Raw genomic sequence first — 21,392 nt, 5'->3', positions numbered from 1 at the left:
CAAAACTATGATTGTGCCAACAAACTTTTATAAGCAGTATGTCTTTGGTCATCGACCACCAAATTCAAACCTTAAGCTTAAAGCAAGTAGGCTACTTGACTGCACTGGTATACAGATTATTATTCAACAAGCGGTATTGAATATTAGTACACCTTGGTAGTCTAAAAATAGGATACAAGGATCAATACGACGAACAAACAATCGGTAACTTCAGCTTACTAAAATCTGAACTACTGCACTGCTTTCAGGACATGTTTTTACAATTTTTACTGCTCAGTATATAAGATGGCTAACGCACTCTCGTTTTAATTATTAACCCTGATGAGGTCAGCTGGTATCTGCTGCCGAAACGTCGGTTTATACTTCGTTTACACCAGAAGAGCGATTTATATTTATTGATATGTTGCCTGGTGGAGCTAACTCTATTTTTACTGCACTGCTTTCAGGACATGCTGTCTGAAAAATAAAATCTGTATATCCACTTAGTGGAAACTAAACAAACTGTCATTACATTTCAAAGTGCATATTGTAAGGTCGCTTATAGATTTATTGTACATTCGAAAAATTCAGCATAACTTGCTTTGAATAAATCACATTACAGCGCAGTTATTACAAAGCCGCGGTGAACTAGGCCTATAACACAAAATCGGCTTCGTTGGGGGTTAGCTACAAAACATATCACATGCAGACTGCGTCAACAGGACATCGCTAAAAAGGAAGTATGGAATAACGATTTGAAACAGAGGTTTATTCTAAACACGCTCAACAAATACGTTACATAACAACTAGAGAAACTCGCACTTACCTTTCGGGACTGGGGAAGAAGATAATTGATACTTGGGCTGACGATACTGCAGGGCTAGAATTTATGGTCCAAAATATACTGCTCGAACCACACCAGCATCTCGCGCAATACCCCAATTATATTTTTTTTACATGGGGAAGCGAAGAGGGTTTTTCTGCTTTAATGAACATAACGTCAAAAATAAGGAACCGTACATGATTTCCGGTGCGCTGTGAGCAAAATAGTGCACTGCCTGTCTTGCTTGACGAAAACCAGCAAAATCAAATCGCTTAAATACATTCGATGTAGGAAAGATTAATCGGATCGAAAACACTTTTTTCTTGAATTAAGGTGGTACGCGTCGATATTGTTTCACCTCGAAGTGGCTCTGCGACCATTAAAATGTTTGAATCACTAGGCTGGACGCGTGAGGTAGGTAAACCTATAGCAACATATTACTAGAAACACTTCCAAACTGCAAACAATTAGCTTCATATGTTTTATTCGAGGGGATTATAAATATTGTAAAAAATACATACATGTTAGTCACAAGAAAATAATTAGAACAACTACCAAGCAAGCTAAAAACATTTTCTTAGAAAACAATCTTATCATTGTATGTACAGTAAACCGAAAACATCTCTAACGCACTACGAGTATGAAGGTTGATGTTAACGAGCAAGTTTAATGGCAATTAAACTGAGGTAAACGCTCATCAACATATGTGAAAAACAGGCCGAATTTTTTATAAAATTTCCAGAAAACGGTTATTTTTTAATTGAACACTAAAAATTTACGGAAACGAGGGGTAAAATGCTATTTTTACGATTTGTTACAGTGCACATTTAAACAAACGCCCAAAACAGGAACTAAATATGAACCGTTTAAAGCAGTGGTAAAATAGTACTTTGTGGTATCGAGTGTTTATCTGTTATAAGCACCTCATAATAATGAAGTCCCTACTTTTTTAGTTTTTGAATTTGTGCCGCGGTCAAGAAAGACGAGTCACTGACAAACATAACAACCACAATAAAATCCGTTAAAAACATTACTAAGCCAATCATAAAATACAAAGCTACTCGCGATTGGTGAAACTATAGTGCGCAAATACGCTTAACAACTGTTAAATACTGAAAAGTTATCTGAAAAATTGCATAAATACATTCACATTCCATAATTAAAAACCAAAAGGTAAATACGTTGGTGGTGTGTGTTGGTGATGGATGATGGTGATAATGGTTAAAAACTTCACATGACAAGTCGTTAAAAAATACATTGTAAAATAGTTCACAAGCTAACCACGGGCATTAACACAAGGAAAATACTCGGTAATGCATAGAAGACAAGTTGCATTTTTGTGCGTAAACAAAGTTTTGCATTAATTCGAAGTAGCGATTGATTGTTACACAATGAATAGTTCCAGTATAAGCGGTTAATCACATGGTTACTCTGCACATAAAGGCACCTTTCAACAAGGACAGGTAAAACTTGTTGAAGGTCAAACAGAAGGCCGCAAGTTAGACAATAACAACTTCTCATTGGTTAATATGATGAAAGGATGAATAGCTAAACACTGTTACTCGCTTTAAATGAAGGTTAACCGTTGAAAAAAAAAATTAAACTCGGTATTTATCGCAATCCACTTCATTATGTTTAAACTGTACGAGGTTATTTCGGTTGTAAGACTTGATGGTAATCTAACACTTGTCGTTAGTTTTGTGTGTAGATGAGGTGGGTCAAACAGAGTAAGGGTGCGGTCTACAAGCGGCATATAAAGATTTTTACAACGCAAGTTCGTATCTTTACAATACTAATTACAAGAAATACGATATAATCGATTTTATCTTGTTTGCGAAAAAATTTTCCTTGAGAAAATTTCTGCTTGAGTGTTTGCGCGCAAAAACGCCGTACGATAGTGCAAATACAATAAATACAAAATAATTACTTGGTTAAAAAAATAATTAGTTTTTATACAGTGATTTTTACTTATCAGCTCTGTTGGTGCAGTAGGCTGACGTATCCAGGTGTTCTCAATCGGTCAACCTTAGTACGCGGTTGGAGAGTTCTTTTGTTCCGTCATATGAGTCAAACGTAAAATACTACACAGCCAAGCAAAACTACAAAACCAGAGTTTTACTCCAAACACTTGCGAACACCATTTTTTATGACGTGACAAGCTTTCTCGATGTCGAGTTGCGACATTTCCACAGAGACTGCGATCCGAATGCTTGGCGGCCATTCGCGTTTTAATTCATCCATCCTTAAGCGGCTGGCAACGGTGAGGCAAACTCCGTTCTCCATACACTAATCATTTGTAAAGTTTCATTTGTGTGTAACGAGTATCCAATAAAATCTTCTAAATCAAGCGGGTACACTTTATCATTAACGACTCTTAACAAAATGAAGATGCTTAGAACCTTATATGCATCACTAATAAAAAGTTCCTTTTTATTGCAGTGCATCGTTCTGGTGATTACTGGTTACTGGGTACGGTTGAAAAAAAATTAAGGCGTGATTACAAAGTATATATTCTTGCTTAAAACTGTCACCGTACCTAAAATACACAGAAGTTTTAAGCCAGAGTAAATTTGCTTTTGTAAGCACGCCTTAATTTTTTTGCAAGCATCCCTCAAATGTGCCAGGCAAAACACTTGGGCCCACTAAGCACTACTGTTCATCTTATCTATGCTAAGCAACATGCCTATAACACAACAATAACTCAAAATTACCTTTTGAACTATTTTATTTAAAAATTGAAGGTCATCTTGTTGTGAAACTGCAGTCCGTCGTCTCATGTGAAAGATGGGTGACTCGGGAAAGCCGATGATCTCCATTTCGGGAATTCTTAAAAGAACAAATTTTGCAAATAACTTAACTTACCACTACCCAGTATTGCTATCAGTTTATTACGTGTTATCACCCTAAACAAACTTTACGTATAGCATTAACTTTAGAGATGCTAAAATAAAAGTTTTGTCAATACCATCTGTGTCAAGGCAAATCTAAAAAACAAACAATAAAAGCAAGTTAAGCCAAACAAAATCAACAAATATTAAAATACTAGCCCTAGAGTTCATAGTTTAATATATGTGGCAAGCGGAAACTAAGTAAAATCAACTTTGCCGTGTATCAGGGTTTGTTACCCCATAGATTAGAGGTAAATTGGCATTTTAGGAGGTATTTTACATGATCGATTTTTGGTTTAAGTTGCACTAAAATTACTTTAAGTTAGGAAAATATTTTCGTATTTCTTTATAATTAGCTTTGTTTCGCTTGACCTCACCATACTTTTGTTTCACCATACTGCCATAGGCCGTGGTCAAGTAAAATCTATTAAGTTGCGTGATACGGCACACCTTCTACCTTCTAGTCTGGAATTTTTATGAGCAGACAGCAACTTTTTGCAAGACAAAGCTTATTAAACTGTACGACAGTAATACTATTCAAAACACACCGTTGGTCTATATTAAAAATAATTTTTCCTTAATTTATTATCGTTTGTTGTTAACATATTCTTTGACTGTTCTATCTCTCGCGTCACCTTCTTCTGTTTTCTCTTTTTCGTGGTCTTTGACGAGCGCGGCTTTTCGTGTAAACCAGCGTTCTTTAGCAGGGCGATTATTACAAGTTTTTTGTTCCAAACTTTTCAGGAGGCGATTTTACAGTTGCCAATATTATTAAGCATTAAATAATTGCTAAACAGGAAAAAGTACAAATTTAAACGACAAGCCGAGAAGTCGCGACAAAAAAGTTCTGACGAGTTTGATAGTTGGACTTGGGACACAAAATGGAGGCCGATTTACAAACGTGTTGTAATCAACATGTAAACAGTATACACAGAAGACAATATAATACATGTCACTGTTTTGTGGCAAAACTATGTGAAGATGCTGTTTATTTCGTAAGAATGTGACATTTCATTGGTTAAGGCAAAACGGTATTCATGGTTAAAAGATCTTCCAAATTTGAAAAAAAAAATGAGAAGTGTTTTTAAACAAATTATTGGCAAGGAAGTATGGCTTCCCGTAATTGTAGGGGTCGGGGGAAGTTATTAATTATACGTAACAATCCTGCTAAGAAATACCAGACGTTGTCCATGGCCCCATTAAACTGACAGTAATTTTTTTTCAATGTGTTCTTTCTTTTATATATAAAAAACTGCGAGCGTATAAAAACGGTCCAATTTAAAGCACAATTATGCCGACATAAACTAGATGTCAAAACATATTATATAGCTCGAACGATGATACATTATAAAAACAGCTTTTATGAGTTCCTTAGCCAAAAAGGGTCCGTAACAGCCCTTCCTTTTTTAACATTTGTCTTTGTGGATATCAGTAAAATTCTACTTACTCCTTTAGAAGAGTTTGCATTTTTGCAGCTTTCATGCGCAGTTCCTCGAAGATCCCTGAAACAGATCACGCAAGTAAGGGTCTAGATTGCTGTCATGAGGAGGTTGCAATAATAATTCTATGATTTTAACCTTAGCAGATTTAGAAACACGGGTTCATGAAACATTAATTAAAATCACTTTTCAAGAAACTTGTCAAATTGCGTGAATCAATAAAATGTTATCATTTAAAGTCAGCCAATAGCAAAGTACTTTGCTAAGACAAACTACGTACATGAAATATGTCACGATTTTAAGAAACTACGACTAAGTGTCCAAACAAATTTTAGAATATGTTTTTTAGTTCAAGAACTAAATATCAAAGGCCAACGTAGATTTGTTGGCAGCGGGCGCCTAAAAGTTAAGCAACGGCGACACTACGTTTTAGGGATAGTATTTATCCCGGCTTGCCAAGAGACGCAAAAAACTAAAAACATTTCGATTCTTGGGGTGAAGCAAGGCGTACGTGGATTTTCCTGCATAATGTTGAGAGCTTCGATGGCGGCTTTAGCCAGAAGCGGGGGTAACGAGGCGGAGAAAACGTATCCGAGTCCAGTGATGCGTTGGTGGTTGACCACGTAGTGGCTCCCGGTGGTAAAGCCGCCCACAGACGCCACACTGTACTCCAGGCTGCTGCTGATCAGATCCACCTTGCTCACCTGTCGAGTACACGTAAACAGCAATGTCGTGTAAATAGTACGAGACGTTGTCTAACTTTTCAAACAGTTTTTTAAAGGTTTTATGCGAATATAGGTATTGCACATTTTGATATCAATCTAGGAATTGCTATAAGACTCTACTGTTTTCTCTAAACAAGCGATAAGGCATAATTAAATCGATTTTAGTTTCAATGCGATATTAGTGTTTGTACAATAGGAGCAAATATACGACACATCCTTAAGAGTCCTATGAAATGAACAAAGAAAGGTTAGGGGATGCAATAAAGGGGTTTTCGGCGTAAGTAGGGCAAATATAAAAGTGGGGAGTAGGCATGCTGGAAGAGATTACACTAACCGCCATACAGTAATTTAGTCTTATTTGGATGAATAGACTGCCCTGTGCCCCTCATTTGGAGCGTGAAACAAACGTGTAAATTTTTCTCTTACATGCCTTTTTTGAGATCTTGGTTTTCCTTTGGGGTCTTTGGTTAGTTAGGAAGAGTTCAGTGGGAATTGGGAAGTTGATCGAAAGTATACTATAGACAAAGAACTCCAGATCGAATATTTCGGATACGCAGCACGGAATTACAAGGCACAATCTCTTACCGGGATTTTAAAATGTTCGGTCACTCCTTTGCCGTGTTGACCCAGCGTGCCGAAGGACAGCGATTCGTCAACAATCAGGCGCACCTTGTACTTGTACTTAAGCTCGACGAGCTTTGGCAGATCGCACAACTGGCCCGTATTCATATAGAGGCCCTCCACGATCATGAACTTTCTGGTAACCCGGGCTTTCGTCGGTTCCTGCGCATTTTAAGTTCTTTTTTTAACCCACAGCTGGAGAAACTAGGTCGACAAATGTTAGCAATAACTTCACAACACGTTTAGGGGCATTTTCCAAAACACTGAATATTTTCTGGTAGTATTAGCCTTGTTATTTAGTTGTATGTTTACCATTAAACAACCTAATTAATATTTGTTAACGTCCTGAAATACGATTCTTGAATAAAAAATTGTACTGGGCAATGCGTCAAATACCCATAAAAGCAAATGCTGGCATTTACGTGAATATAAAGACCAGCTTTAGATTACAATGGAGTACACCTACGAAGGAAGGTATACCACAAGGGGTATAGTATCGCGATAGTAAACAGTGAAGCATATTGCGAAAATTGCTGTATTTTCTCAGGAATGCAATTCGTGGATGTTAAATTATTTATTTTGTTGTGGTTCCGTGAACAAATAAAAACAAGGGTAATACATAGTCTTCTAAATACAATTTGAAAACTTACCAGTTAAAGTACAGTCAAGATTTTGCTTTCTTCGTATAAACCAGTGCTTATTTATATTTTTTCTAACTAAGCAGCCCATAAAGTTGCAAGTCACAAAATTATTTACTATTGCCATGCATGCAATACAATAACAGTAAATAAACTACCTTTAAATGTACTTTATGTGAACTATTAAAGGATAATATGTAAGCAGACATGAAAGCAGTTGGCGGGCAGTGGTCACTATAAAATACCAAAAAAATAGCCCTAGGGCTAGAGACGTTCCCTTTAAAGTTAAAAACCAATGGAATAAACTGTTAGCTGCACAGCTAGATTGATCAGTTAAAAAAACAAAGAACATTATTTTTTGCATTCAAAATAAATCACACCGAAATGCAGAACCAACAGTATGTTCTTGCAGTGCAAAACATCTTATTCTGTAAACCACAGCTATACAAGAAATGTTGTTATTTGTCTGATTTACCTTTTTGTCTTTTTGATCTTGTTGCTTAAGTTTTTCTTCGAGGTCTTGCATGTCGTTGTGCTTAAAAAACACCACTCTGCTCCTAGATGCCTGAATACCCTTTTGTATGGCAAAACAAACCGCCTCATCTCTGTAAAGCAAAAATTTAGTTAAGTTAGGTCTCCTATATTTAAGTTTACCAATATCAAACCACATACCACACAAAAACTTTCTGTACAACTAAATCAGCAATGTTTTATAAGTTTAAGTCAGTGCTACGCAACTTTTTGTCTCTTGAGGCACACCTAAACAGGGTGTTAAATTTTTTGTGACATACCTACATAAATATACCTAAAACGACAATAAAAATCGTAGGCAATAATCCAGGTGTAGTTTTATGAACCTTATATCATATTTAAAAAATTTAGAAACCTATGTTACATTCTATAAATGGAAATCAACTATATAAAATAGCTTTAATTAATTCAACTAAAACAGGAGTATAAACATATGATACAACAATTGTTTTCAAACTTCACAACATAGTGGTAAGGGAGATTAGCCATGTGTATTATTGGCATTTGTGATTTTAAAAGTCCTTTGTTTTCTATTTATTTATTGCAAGGGGGTACTATTTCTAGCACTTTGACCGGATTCAGAAATTTTAGGAAGTCTGCAAAATCAGAAGATAAACAAATGTAACACATCTTTTTTTGTCGCCTTCAGCGTGTTTTATCAGAAATCGCTCAATTTACTCTTGGGCCTCTTGGCTGCCTAAAAGAGTTGCTAACGTTGTCTATTGTTGATTGACATATATTTTGAAGGTGTGTCCCCGAATTATTTTAGCTCCGTTGGTGTGCAGCAAGTGGAAAAAGGTTGAAGAGCAATGTTCTAGATTAAGTAATTCCACAGAAAGAATACTGACCAAACGGTTAGTCATTAAAATGTTTGATGGCAAGGTTAGCTAAACAAAAAGTGTACGGTAGGATATTAACTGACTGCACTAATTTTAAAAACAAAAATGGCATAAACATAAACACAAGCTTAGTTTGTATTCCACAGGCGAATGGTATAAAGAGTGATTTTTAAAACATGTAAGTTTCTAGCTTACTACAAGTGGCTCTGTTTTCAACGGTTAATAATTTGTTTTGTTATTAATAAGAATATCACATAAATGCAATATAATTGGAGGCAATAATCCAAGATCAAAGTCTAACATTTAAAATTTTAGGAGTGGCTAGCTATTTGTTCACTACTGAACATAATAAAATTGATTGTTATACACTTCCCTTGTTGTACAGTCGATCGTAATACAGTGATTTTGCCAGACAACACAAATCTTGTCACAGTCGAAGTTTGCAAACACTCACACAAATAGTACGTCACCACGCTTTGCATAGGCCGGTATTGCACTGGCTATTGTTGAAAAGCCATACGAGTAGAGAATAGACTCATCAGTGCCAAAAAACGACGCCAGGCGATTTTCTAGCTCAAGGTGTACGTCTGCAATAAAAAAAAACATGACAGTAAATTCAAAAAATTACAAAAAAATATGCCGTTCTGAATATATATATCATTGTTACGAGACGAATCGATATGTTTGCTATTTACTTCACAAAATTGTAAAGAATAAGCTGAATCATCACCAGCATAAATAATGCTTTATTGAAACCACTGGTTTTGCTTTATACAGAAAAGCCTTACCAAATGTTCCGTAGAAGCCGCGTGGGCCACATGACCCTACTCCGTATTTGGAAATGCAGGAGTTAGCTTGATCCTCAATCCGTTTGTTACCCACCAGTCCAAGAAAATTCATTGAAGCAAAGTTTTTGCATTGGTAACCATCCACTGTAACATTTTTTCCAAGCGGTCTGTATATATTTGATGAGGTATTTCAATTATATTTTTATGGATTTCAGTACGAGAAAATTATGTGTGTTATGCTGCATAAAGAATATTTTCATTTCAAGTGAGATAAATTATATCTTATTATGATTTACTTGGGTGTCAATGTTAAAGCTTTATTATTGTTTTACACTTCAATCTTGTCTTAGTTAAACGTAATCTTTCATTTAAGACACTGCTGTAGCCCTAATTCTGAGCCAACAAAATAAGCGTTTTTATACTATTTTTTGTCATATCTATAGGGTTCAAACGACAGGAGACAGTATGAGAAATCTGGCCGGTGTATTTTATCAGGCCCGCTGCCTCTTAACTATACACGAATCCATTTCATATACTTTTCGACTATTTTAACTACGTAAGTGCCAAAAATGTTCGCGCTTTGCGCGAAGGATTTTCCTACAGCCGTTTTGTTTATATTTAATGCTGTCTTTTGAACCAGAACAGCGCTTCTTTACCGTTGCGCCGTGGAGGGCTGCCAAGTGCGTCGCCGACAAACGGAAAACGTATTAAAAAATATTGGACATTATATTTTTATTTTTTTCTCTTTAGTATAAATTTAAAAGTAATGCCGTTATACCAAAAAAAATTGTCACAATCGCTATTTTATGACGTCATACTCGTCACTATTTTATGACGTAATTACCGTCAGACGGAAAAACGGGGAATTCCCCAAGTTGAAAATTCGGGACCGCCCCCTTTTTACATTTCTGGATACGCCCCTGCTATGACATAACCACTATCTCAAAGAATTATTTTTGTGTGTACCTATTTTATTTAGAAAACAAGCACAACAAAAAGCTACAAGAAATTATTATTTTTTTTATACTGCAAAATGAAATTTGAACTACTACTACTCCTGATGTTCTACGAGTCTATAAAGAGTATATTTGCTGTAAATCTTAAAACAACTACCACAAAGACCTGAATGATATTCATAACCCACTAACATACACAAAGTTTCTTACCCACTAACAACTCTATATGGAGTAGATTTTGCCATGGTTTCTTCCAGGGGTGGCACCAGCGGCTCTGGCTTCCACTCTGCAATTAGCTCATCTTTTTCCTGCTCTGTGATGGGGTCTTTGTCTTGAATGTTATAGCTCTTTGAGAAGATAAGCCGTATGATCCACAGCACCAGCAGCCCTTCCACCAGCAAGTGATACATTGGAGCCTAATCAAAAAGTGTTGTTTTCAAAATCAAAACCAAGTGTATTGTAAATCAACATGTCAAGTAAGAGAAGAAATGTACAACAAACTTTGTTACTGATTATCATGCACATGTTTTACCTCCATTTAATAATACAAACAGACTTACATGAAGAGCTGAATGGATGGCTTCAGCCACAACCCATGGTCGTTCAGCATCCATTGCAGACAATTGCAATTAAATTTTACTTTAAAGCTTACTAAACAATCTAAAAGGACAAAACGTGTGGTTGGAAGGTTACAATCGAAGTCATGTTACAGAACAAATATAAAACTTAGCATGTCAATGGTTCTTGCTTTAAAACAACAAAATTGTACAGAAAAAGGTAAGCTTGACAAAGAATGTTGGCACAAGTAACAACAAATGGCCAATTTAAATCACTGCATTTTTATGTTATATATTCATGGGTGTTTGTTGTGTTTATGCCAAAACATAGTAGCAAATAATTTATAGCAAGTTGAAAGTTAATTTGAAGTAATGAATGAAAGACACACACACACATGTGTTTAATAACAACTGTGATCTAGGCCCTCGGAAGCTGCTTTATGACCAACGATTACGGCTTCCGTATCAATAGTACACCGAAAAGCCATTGCAGACTCGCCAAATCTGTCGATCTATAATGCAAGCAGAGCAAGCCAGAAAAACAACTGGCCTGAAGTGAGGTTTGAACTCACGACCTCTGGTCAAGCCGGGACTGTCGCTCTGTATTAATTTGAAGTACAAAGTTCTGTATTAAGCATAATATAAAAAGACAAAAAATAAGTAAAACACAAGCGTTGTTGGTTTCATTTTTTGAACAAATTACACAGTTTTTATTTATAATGGATTTAGAAATTTTTCATTAAGAGCAAGACAATTACCTTTCATCCTAGATAGAACGGATTAAATCACAATAACAATTATATACAACTTAACTGATAAAATACAATATAGCGTATTAGAACAGTATAGAACAGATTAAATCACAATAACAATTATATACAACTTAACTGATAAAATACAATATAGCATGTAAAATTAAAATTAATTGAAATAGAACATCATCCAATTTTCCCTGAAAATAGCACAATTTACCAAAAAAATAGATGGATTATAAAACACATGAAAGATTTTGCGTAGAAACAACATTGTAGAAATAATATGGACACATAACAATCAAGCTACCTTTTTCGCTTCATTTTTGCAACAATAAAACAGGGAGCAGTATAGTTTTAGCTAACCTTACATTCACCAAAACTACAAGAACATGTGTCTACATTTTGGCTTTAGATCACTCTTATAGTTAATTTAGCCAAAGCACACATGTCATATTGCAAAACAGTTAAGCTTGCAAAGCACATTTCCTTTGTCAAAAGAGATATTTTAAAGAGCAATTTCCTTTGAAATGAGAAATATTTTAATGAGCGATTTCCTTTGCATAAAAATATATTAATGAAACAATCAATCCCTTAATCCAAATTAAACTGTTTCTGCTACAACAAAGAAAAACAAGACACATGATGTATATATATATTTTTTTGATGGAATTTAACCTAAATGACACGTTGTAGACTGCTACATGCATATGTCTAAAAGTGTGAATTGTATTTTTGTTAGCCTCCATTGTTTTAAAAAAATACTTGCAGCAACACAAAAGAAATGTCAGTAAATAACATAATAAAAACATGCATCATTGCACTGCAAATAAAATCACTAACAAGGTAAAGCTAAACCTAACATTTGCAATCATTTTCTACTTTGTTCACTGCTTGTTTAATGGTTGTAGCTGCCCCTAACATATCTTCTTCTGTCATTGCATCTGATACGGCAATACGAATACTAGGTGGCCAGTTGTGATGGAATTCCTCTTTGCTTAAGCGACTGGCAACCACAATACAAACGCCGTTCATTGCACACTGAAAAGCATAATATAAAGTAATAAGCAATTCAGTTAAATAACTGTATTTTACTAGCCTGAATTAAATACAATTATACATGATTATAGTGGAGTATTGAATTTAGTACAGGAAACAGCCATTATCCATTGTATATTAAACCAGGATAATAAGATTAAAACAACTTTAAAATGGCATAAATAGGCCCAGCGTAGTATCCTGTTATTTAAAACAGTAATTTTGAATACCAGAGGACTTGTGCTAATAAAAAATAAAGCACATACCTGATCAACAACAGCTCTCAAAAATGACAAATCGTCCTCTTTTGACACTGAATTTTTCCGTTTGAGGTGGAACGATGGAGATTCAATGTAACCAGACATCTCAAAAGCTTTTATACTACAATACAAAAATGCTAATATTTGAATTTGAAATCTTTAATGCTAATAATTTGAATTTAAAAATCTAATGCTATAGTTGAATTTAAAATATTATACAAAATTTAAAAACTATAGCAAAATATTGTTTAATTCCTTTATATATTGATCATTTTTACAACAGTAACTACAAGTTTTTAAATGTGTTATAAAAAGTCTCAAAGTTGTTTATATACTTCTACATTGTTCATGCCCTTTAGCTAAATGCACATAGTTGATAAGATTTAAAGTTGAACAATTTTATAGCAAAAATTGTTACCTATTGAGCAAGTTAAAATAACTCTAACAAGGACAAACTGTGGATGACAATATGGGTTAATATTTTAACTAGTAATAACCTGAAAATACAGTGGTTAATAGTAAACAACGAATAATTAGCAAAAAGTCTGATGGCAGGAATAATATGGAACACTTTGTAACAAGGCATAAAGTAGTGTTTCTTAACCCATTTTATACTTGGAGGCGCACCTAGAGACATCTGAAAATGTTGCAGCGCACCTGGTGAGCAAAGCAAGTACAAAATTTTGAGGTGGTGTAACTGAAGAACATATTTGGCAAACGAAAGCTGAAACGCGTAATCTAAAGCCCTATTTAAAAATTCGTAAAATCTCTTAATGAACTCTAAGATTTGGCTTATGGCAATTAATTAATTTGGGTGTTTAAGTGTTGATAAACACGTAACAGGTGGGCTGGTATTTCTCTTAAAATGCTTGCGATTTTTTTTATTTATAAGGCTTCATAGTTGCATATCTTTAAAGGGAATCCAGCAGTATGGCAGAATGTTGGCGACTTGGCGACTCTGTCGGCCGAAGAATCAGCCAGAAAACCAAAGAAATTAATGCAAAAAAAAAATTTTTTTTTTTTTCGAAAACTTTTTTTAATTGTTTTCAAATTTACAAAATACCTTGTGGTTGTTTCTACACATATATAATTACATCTATTTTACAATTGGCAGAAATTAATTTTGCTGTGTCATTTTGAAAAAAGTTATGGTAGTGTGAAGCACGTTGTTTAGTGAGAAAAAGCCAATGTAAGGCATATAGACTGTTTATTATTTTAAAAACGTACACACTTTTGATCATACAATTGTTACATGTTGGCAGTTTTACTTTAAATTGGCAAGTGCTTCTATATTGAGTTGAATTTCCATTCCTGTTAAATGTACAGGTATAACATTCACATCGGCATATTAAGAATGTACCAGGCTATACTTCTCCCCCTAAGGCCTAAAGTATATTTTTGGTTGTTTAATTACGCAAATGCAAAAAATTTTTGCGCTTCGCGCCAACTTTGGCCTGCTTTTGCTAGCTTTATGTGTCTTTGTTTTCAACAAATCTATCCCAAAGGTAATATGCATACTATGGGGCATGTTGCGCTGTGATTGTGACAATTTCTATTTAATTTTATTATAAATATCATTATTTTGAGCAATATAAATTGGAAATTTATCCAAAGAATATTTTTTTGTGCTTTTCAATCTGGTTTTGAGCAGCATGTTTTCACACAAGTTTGCCTGAAAACAACTATCTATGTAACACTTTTAAAGCAAGAAAAGCAGACATGTACGGACACCCCCAGGCCCCAGGTTGTACCTTCACTTGTCCCTTATGCATTTGGTAATGACTTATGTCACAAAAATTTTTGTCTTGGGCGTAACGTTTTGTTGTCTAATTTACTTATTAATAGCCTTGTTTATCGCCCAAACATGGCAAGGTTCATAGATTCCTCAGGCGAACACATTATTTAAGTTTAGGGGCGCGACCAAAAACCGAAGAATTTTCGCCAAAAATGCTTGTCACCAGAAGGCTGGCAAGATTCTGCCAGCCTGGAATCCAGCCTTAAGACTGAAGTTATTACAACATTACTTTTAGACAAAAATACAGTTATGAATAACGCGTAAATAGGATTTATACCTAATAGTCAAAATAATGAGGAAATCGCAATAAGATCTTAAGGTCTAAAAACGCCTATACAACCTTTTATCTAACCTTAGTTTCATACCCCACCCATAACTATCAATAACTCTCCTAATATAGTCAACTCCAACCCAACTATTAACCCGAATTACCTGCCCTTAACCCAAATGGCACCTTAAACTAGGGCGCCCAACCATCGACAGCAGAAAGGCGGATGCCAGACAGGTGTCCCCCAGTCATCCCATACCCTCTTTTTACAGTTATAGGCTTTATTTTATCCTTTTAGGTCTTATTCTGATTAATTTAGGACTTATTTAGACATGTTAAGGTTTTATCTAGACTATCTTAGATTTTATTCTGTTGTAGGCATTACTGTATATTCGGATTTATTATGTCAGTGGTCTTAATACTATGGCATTATAGATTAATCTGATTTCAATATTGTTGCATTGTAGATATTTTTATGTGTTCTACTTGAAAGTAGGCTACTGTGGAATCAATATGCTAAGCTTGATAGGATATTAAAAAATATGGTTTACATATTCAATTATTTTTTCGTTTGCACACGGCGCACCTGGTAGCCTTCCATGGTGCACCAGTTAAGAAGTACTTGCATAAAGTATATGTGTTGTGGTGCATTTTGGCCATTGACTAGGCTTGACAATTTAAGTACTCAAGCATACAATTTTCTAAAATATGTTAGTTATATGTTCTGGGCGACTCCATTTGTCCAGTCAAGCTTGCAAATAAAAGCATAGTCTTGCAAGTTGCAACTTTAGTATAGACAACCAAACACCCAGGTTAGAGCAATGGTGTAAAATAAATAACTTAGATAGGCATATATGTAAAAAAACAAAAATATACTATAGATATGTCAAAAAACTGCTTTTTTGTTTTAATTTACTATTTGCAAAGTAGCTAAATTTTCCTTATAGTACAACCAATTAAAAATTTAAATATTTTAATATAATTTAAATTTCACACTATAGTAAAAATGTAAATAACTTAATGTGCAATTATAAAGTCAGTTCACACTAATAGGGAAACATATAAACATGATAATAGAAGTTACCCCGATAAAAGTTCCTGCATTCTTCTAGACTTTGCCCTTATCCGTGAAAAGATAGCTAAAAAATAAAATAAGAAGTTTTGCATTTTAAATAGGTTATTAATAAATCAATTTACCAATTTGCATATCTCATCATTTTTATATCGCTCTACTTAAAATTGAAGGCAAAACAAAAATATGTTTCAGTAAAACACAACGGTTGTAAACCTGGATCAGCTTCGACAATATTAAGGGCTTCAATCGAGGCCTGTGCCAAACATGGGGGTGTTGAAGCCGAGAAGACATAGCCCTGGCCAGATAGGCGTTGATGATCAACTACAAAGGCACGACCACAGCAGAAACCACCCAACGACGCTAAAGCATATTCAAGGCTTCCAACAACCAAATCTATTTTGCTGATCTGAAACGGAAATAACCATATAAAAAAATTATGCTGGCTGAGAAAAGACAGTTTCTAAATCACACAAAGGGGATCAGGGGTGTAAGGCAGCATATTAATAAATGTTATCAATTGTGAGCAAATTCAAGAAGCAGATACAAACAAAGGAAAGAGAAGCAACACTATAAATCTCTTGACAATCCTAATTAGGCCAACTGATTAGCGATTAAACTTTTAGTCCTGTAATATTCTAACAATTACTGGTCAGTACTTTTTCGCTATGGAATAAATGAGTGCATGATCTGTTAAATTCCAAACCATCAAGAAAAAGATAACTAAACAAAGCATACTTAATTGTAAATAAGGACCTACAGGAACATTGTAGTGTTCTGTGACACCTCTTCCATGTTTTCCGAGCACACCAAATGATAAAGATTCATCAATAAACAATCGCACTTTGTACTTGTACTTAAGTTTAACCAGTTCAGGTAGGTTGCATATTTCGCCAGTGTTCATGTAAATTCCTTCAACAACTAGAAACTTTCTGGTAACAGAAGCCTTCTTGGGGCTCTGAAATAAACATAAGGCAATCAATAAAATAACTTGAAAGAGGTTGTATTAATGACAAATGTTTGAAAAGCATTAAAATATGGAAAAAACATACATAGTTTAAATGTTTAACTAATAGCGAAGAACAATGCATACAGTAGGCCTACATACTAATTTTAAGTGTAAAAAATAATTATAATTTTACAATCCAAGAGGACACCAGAGGAAGGCATATAGCTCTAGAGTCTTTATATCAAATTTAACATTCAAAAGAATGTTTATTAGAATTAAGTTACTCCAACTGTTTATTCAAGACCTTTAAATCCTTCTTTTCCTGAATCTTTAGTTTTTCCTCCAAGTCGTTGATATCATTATGCTTGAAATAAATGACATGGCTTCTTGAAGCGAGAAGGCCCTTTTGGATTGCAAAGCATATTGCCTCATCTCTAAAATATCACATGTTGTTTAATTTATACCTGGTTAAAATAGCAGGCCCTGTAATACATTTCAATTTAACACCCTCTGCAAACCACTACCCTAGCATTACAAATAATATGTAGGCTCAGTGATATAACAAGTGAAAACAAATTGAGTTACTGCAGTCTGCTACTTTCCAAATATATTGTAAGAGCTATTAAAGGAACGTAGCTAAGAATATACCATATTGTACAATACATAAACATGTGCATATAACTTTTAGAATCAACATATTGCAAGTACTTACGCAAAAATGATATCACCTCTTTTAGCATAGGAAGGAATAGCACTGGCAATAGTGGCAAACCCGTATGAGTATGTAACAGCTCTTTCAGCTCCCATGTACTTTGCAAGCCTTCCTTCTAATTCCTCATGGACATCTGACAAAAATAAACAAATGAAAACCAAACGCAAGAATTAAACTTAAAGCTTTTAAAAGTGAGTTAAAAACACATATAATTATTCTATACATATAACAAATATTATTTTACTGCAAAAACAAGTTGATTGCTTACCCACAGTGCCATAAAATGCTCTGGGGCCACATGAACCAACACCATATTTTCTAATGCTTGCAGATGACTTTTCTTCAATTGCTTTGTTACCCAGAAGAGAGAGAAAATTCATTGTTGCTAAATTAAGACATGCGTGGCCATCAACAACAATGTTCTTTCCCACAGCCCTATTATAAAAGTTTACATAACTGTAAAACTTGATATATTTTTTTAGAATACTATGTTTTGCGCAAACTTTAAGCCACTTTTGCCATATGTGTGTCTCTGTGTGCTATGCATACTATGGTATTGCACTGTGTGACTCATAACATAGGCAAGCAATTTTCATTGAATTAGACTATAAATGCTGTATTTCAATCAATACGATTCTCTGTAATGCGCTTAGCTCTTTTTTACTGAAAATTTCTGCAAATTTAACCAAACAAATGCCCATTTTTTCGTGTTTGCGCATTTAAAATGTTTTTTTAGCAGCGTGTTTGCACACAAGTTCGCTCAAAAACAGCTTATTTATGTAGCATTGTCAGTGTATGAAGAGCAGATATGTCCACTAGCAGGTTGCACCTCTGCATCCCACCTGTGTATTTGCTTATGTCACAAAAAATAGTTAGCTCTCAGGGGCAACTCTCGGTTGATATATCCTTGTTAGTTGTCTTGTTTATCGCCTATACATGCAAAGTTTAAACATTCGTTAGGCGAACACAGCATTTCACTTAAGGGAAGAGAAAAAAAACAAAAAAAACACATGGCATCAGTAATAATTATTGAGTACTATAAACATATATGTTTTTACAAAATAAGTCTAAAGATTACCACTAAAATATAAATTTTATGTTAGAAAGGTATATAGATATGCTGCAGCAACTGACCCAGTGACAAGACGATATGGAACCACGGATTCCATGGTTTTTTCAAGTGGTGGTACCAGTGGTTCTGGTTGCCAGTCTGTGATTAACTCATCTTTTTCCTTTTCAGTTAAACTTTGCCTTTCGTTGATTTTGTAACTTTTAAAGAGAAGAAGTCTGATGATCCACACAATTAAAATTGCTTCCAAAATTAGGTGATACGGTGGTGCCTGCAAAAATTAATAGTTCCAATGTTAACCCTCATGAAACAAGGAAATGTATTTGAATGCAGAATTTTGAGTTTGCGTGGTATCCTTCTCAATATTATTAACATTTCTTTCAGTTTTATCTTTTTATAGTGAATTTTTAGGGGGATAAATCAACACATAACATGTTAAACTGGAAAAGTAATTTTAGCCTAATAATTAGGGCCCGCAAAAGTCAATAAAGTCAAAATTTTTCAAGGACCTCGTCTGTCCACTAATCAAAGAATAAAGTTGTTTTCACCAACTAGGGGAATGTTTCTAAGAACTTTATAGGTCAAAATAAATTCAAAATTTAAAATAAAGTCAAAATTTTTAATAAAGTTAAAATTTGTTGAATATTTGATAAAGTTTTTGTGTTTCTTCAGAGTAATATTTGTAAAAAAAATGTTGTGGAAGCATTGTAAATCAGGAACTGCGACACAATTAAACCATATTGACCCATAAAAGCAGGAAATATATCACAATGCCCCCTTAGATCAGCAGTAACTTTTATCGCAAATTGTCCATTTTTTTATTCATTGTTACGTATTTAAATAAATAATTCTTTTAAATAATAAAAACACAAGTCCTCTTCATAAACGTGGTCTTTTCGAATATCAACAGTTTGGATTTTAGGAATAGCCTACTGACATTCTGTAATACAAAAATGCCTAAGCAAGCACTTTTTATAATCCATAAAACAGTAAAAAAAATGATTTTATGACCACACAAATTCAGGTTGGTCAAGTATGATTATATTTATTCATCCAGTGTTTTGTTTTGCGATTATTAAACCAATACGTTTACCCATAAATGTGTAAAGTTACTGTTTTATGAAAGTCAGATATTTACCTAAACCTAGAGGTATAAGTACAGAGAGAGCGAGTGACATAAACTGGCTTTCAATCTGGAATGTCTGTAAATGTTTACCTTTAGTTTTAGAAGGACACATTTTTGATTTAAGGCATACTGTATTATCGTAGAGTTACTGAGTTGCAAACTCATTTTCTAGCCATGTAAGAACTTCCCAATTCAAATTTTGGGCCCGGCTCATTCTTTCATGAAAAATGGATTGTGCACCCTACTTTAAATTTTAAAGTTTGGTACCCAGTTTTCGCACAAATAGTTTATTCCATCTGTATTTGCATAGTTCACTGGTTATTTTAACAAGTGTTTCATGGCAGTATGCTTGATATTATTTATATAATACAAATGCTTGATATTATTTAATCTTGCTTGTTAAGGTTTTGTTACTATATATATATACAAAAAAATTATGGTGCGAGTTTTGACCCACCCTGACCCAAATAATGTGCGTTGTGGTAGGATTTTAGACCAGCGCCAATTCTCTTTTAATGGCTTTTCCATGCAGAATTTATGTGAAATAGTAGCGCTTGTTTAAACGACGGTCGACAGCAACAAGCCGACAACGGATTATAGAAGGGTAACACTAATAATTAATGATAAATGGACGGAACGCTCACAGTATTATTATTAAATATAATAACACTTGACCCACCTTCACCCAAACGCTAACCCCCACCCTAACTCAAATATTGTGTGTTGGTTTAATAATTGTTTTAACGGGGTAACACTTAAATTAGTGAGCGTTTCGACCATTCATCATTCCGTAAATTAGTATTACCCTTAAAGAATACGAAACATTTGAACGTTTGGTAACAAACCCATTTAAAAATACAACACCAAGTATTTTCACCTGAAATATAGAGTTGACCGCTTCGGCGAAGATCCACTTTCCTGCGGGCTCCATTTTAAACTACAACGCGACAACTGACACGCAAAGTACAATAAGGGCGTGATCGCTTTGAGGCAAACAAATCCAACAACACCCTTTACAACAGTCACGCTTTGGTAAACAACAAAAGTGTCATGGTAAGCGGCTATTATTTTCGTAATTTTCAAAAGTAAAAAAATCAATTGATTTTTTTTAAAGCACAAAGGAAATTAATTTTAATATTGCTCATTTTTAGTGTCTTGTACTTTTTTTTTATATACGCTTGATGCAAATTTTTTGTTATAATGCAAAATGCAAATTTTTGATGCAAATTTTTTTGTTGTTGTTATACGTTGATGCAAATTTTATATTTTTCTAATACATTCATGGAAAAAAGTTTAGTGATAATTTAATCGAAAAAGGGAAAAATTTGTTTCGCCAGCCTTTTCTTTGAATCATAGTAACCACGAACAGAATCTATAAAACCATGTAAGTTTTTTACTGTAGGCGTCACGGGATGTTAGGACCCTCGTGTCAAGGAAGGGCGAAATTTTTTTATTACGGTATATTTATATAATTACATCATAGCCTTTGTATCCTCCCTAAACATTATAATTTGACTTTAAACCAACGACATAGAAACACTTCATTTGTCGTTGTTTAAACTGACCG

The 21,392-nt window shown here is 34.3% G+C and overlaps 2 protein-coding genes across 2 annotated transcripts; both read right to left on the bottom strand.

Moving 5' to 3' along the window:
* Positions 1-1,279: 1,279 nt before the first annotated feature.
* Positions 1,280-11,150, bottom strand: LOC146164077 (serine palmitoyltransferase 1-like). Its single transcript, XM_083383028.1, has 10 exons — positions 10,788-11,150; positions 10,438-10,643; positions 9,272-9,438; positions 8,938-9,070; positions 7,589-7,718; positions 6,440-6,637; positions 5,641-5,833; positions 5,138-5,192; positions 3,514-3,628; positions 1,280-3,088 (listed from the first exon to the last, which is right to left on the bottom strand). The coding sequence occupies exons 1-10, from the start codon at positions 10,839-10,841 to the stop codon at positions 2,918-2,920; spliced, it is 1,422 nt and encodes a 473-aa protein (XP_083239154.1). The 5' UTR covers positions 10,842-11,150; the 3' UTR covers positions 1,280-2,917.
* A 1,092-nt stretch (positions 11,151-12,242) lies between these two features.
* On the bottom strand, positions 12,243-20,837 carry LOC146164076 (serine palmitoyltransferase 1-like). Its single transcript, XM_083381133.1, has 10 exons — positions 20,703-20,837; positions 18,765-18,970; positions 17,899-18,065; positions 17,631-17,763; positions 17,223-17,352; positions 16,730-16,927; positions 16,186-16,378; positions 15,982-16,036; positions 12,841-12,955; positions 12,243-12,577 (listed from the first exon to the last, which is right to left on the bottom strand). Exons 1-10 carry the CDS (start codon positions 20,754-20,756, stop codon positions 12,395-12,397), a joined length of 1,434 nt encoding a protein of 477 aa, XP_083237259.1. The 5' UTR covers positions 20,757-20,837; the 3' UTR covers positions 12,243-12,394.
* Between the last annotated feature and the right edge of the window lie 555 nt (positions 20,838-21,392).

Source organism: Ascidiella aspersa, chromosome 2 (genome assembly GCF_963924565.1).
Source record: "Ascidiella aspersa chromosome 2, kaAscAspe10.2, whole genome shotgun sequence".
Taxonomy (NCBI): Eukaryota; Metazoa; Chordata; class Ascidiacea; order Phlebobranchia; family Ascidiidae; genus Ascidiella; species Ascidiella aspersa.
Note: the sequence above shows the minus strand (reverse complement) of the source record. Positions and strands in the feature narration are given on the sequence as shown.

Coding starts and splice junctions, on each gene's coding strand:
- LOC146164076 (XM_083381133.1), bottom strand. CDS start 20,756: ATGGAGCCCGCAGGAAAGTGGATCTTCGCCGAAGCGGTCAACTCTATA. Junction 18,066..18,764: donor CCATATCGTCTTGTCACTGG/GTCAGTTGCTGC, acceptor CTTTTATAATAG/GGCTGTGGGAAAGAACATTG. Junction 16,928..17,222: donor AGGAAAAGAAGGATTTAAAG/GTCTTGAATAAA, acceptor TGTTTATTTCAG/AGCCCCAAGAAGGCTTCTGT.
- LOC146164077 (XM_083383028.1), bottom strand. CDS start 10,841: ATGGATGCTGAACGACCATGGGTTGTGGCTGAAGCCATCCATTCAGCT. Junction 5,193..5,640: donor CATTATGCAGGAAAATCCAC/GTACGCCTTGCT, acceptor GATCTGTTTCAG/GGATCTTCGAGGAACTGCGC. Junction 3,629..5,137: donor ATGCAAACTCTTCTAAAGGA/GTAAGTAGAATT, acceptor TGTTCTTTTAAG/AATTCCCGAAATGGAGATCA.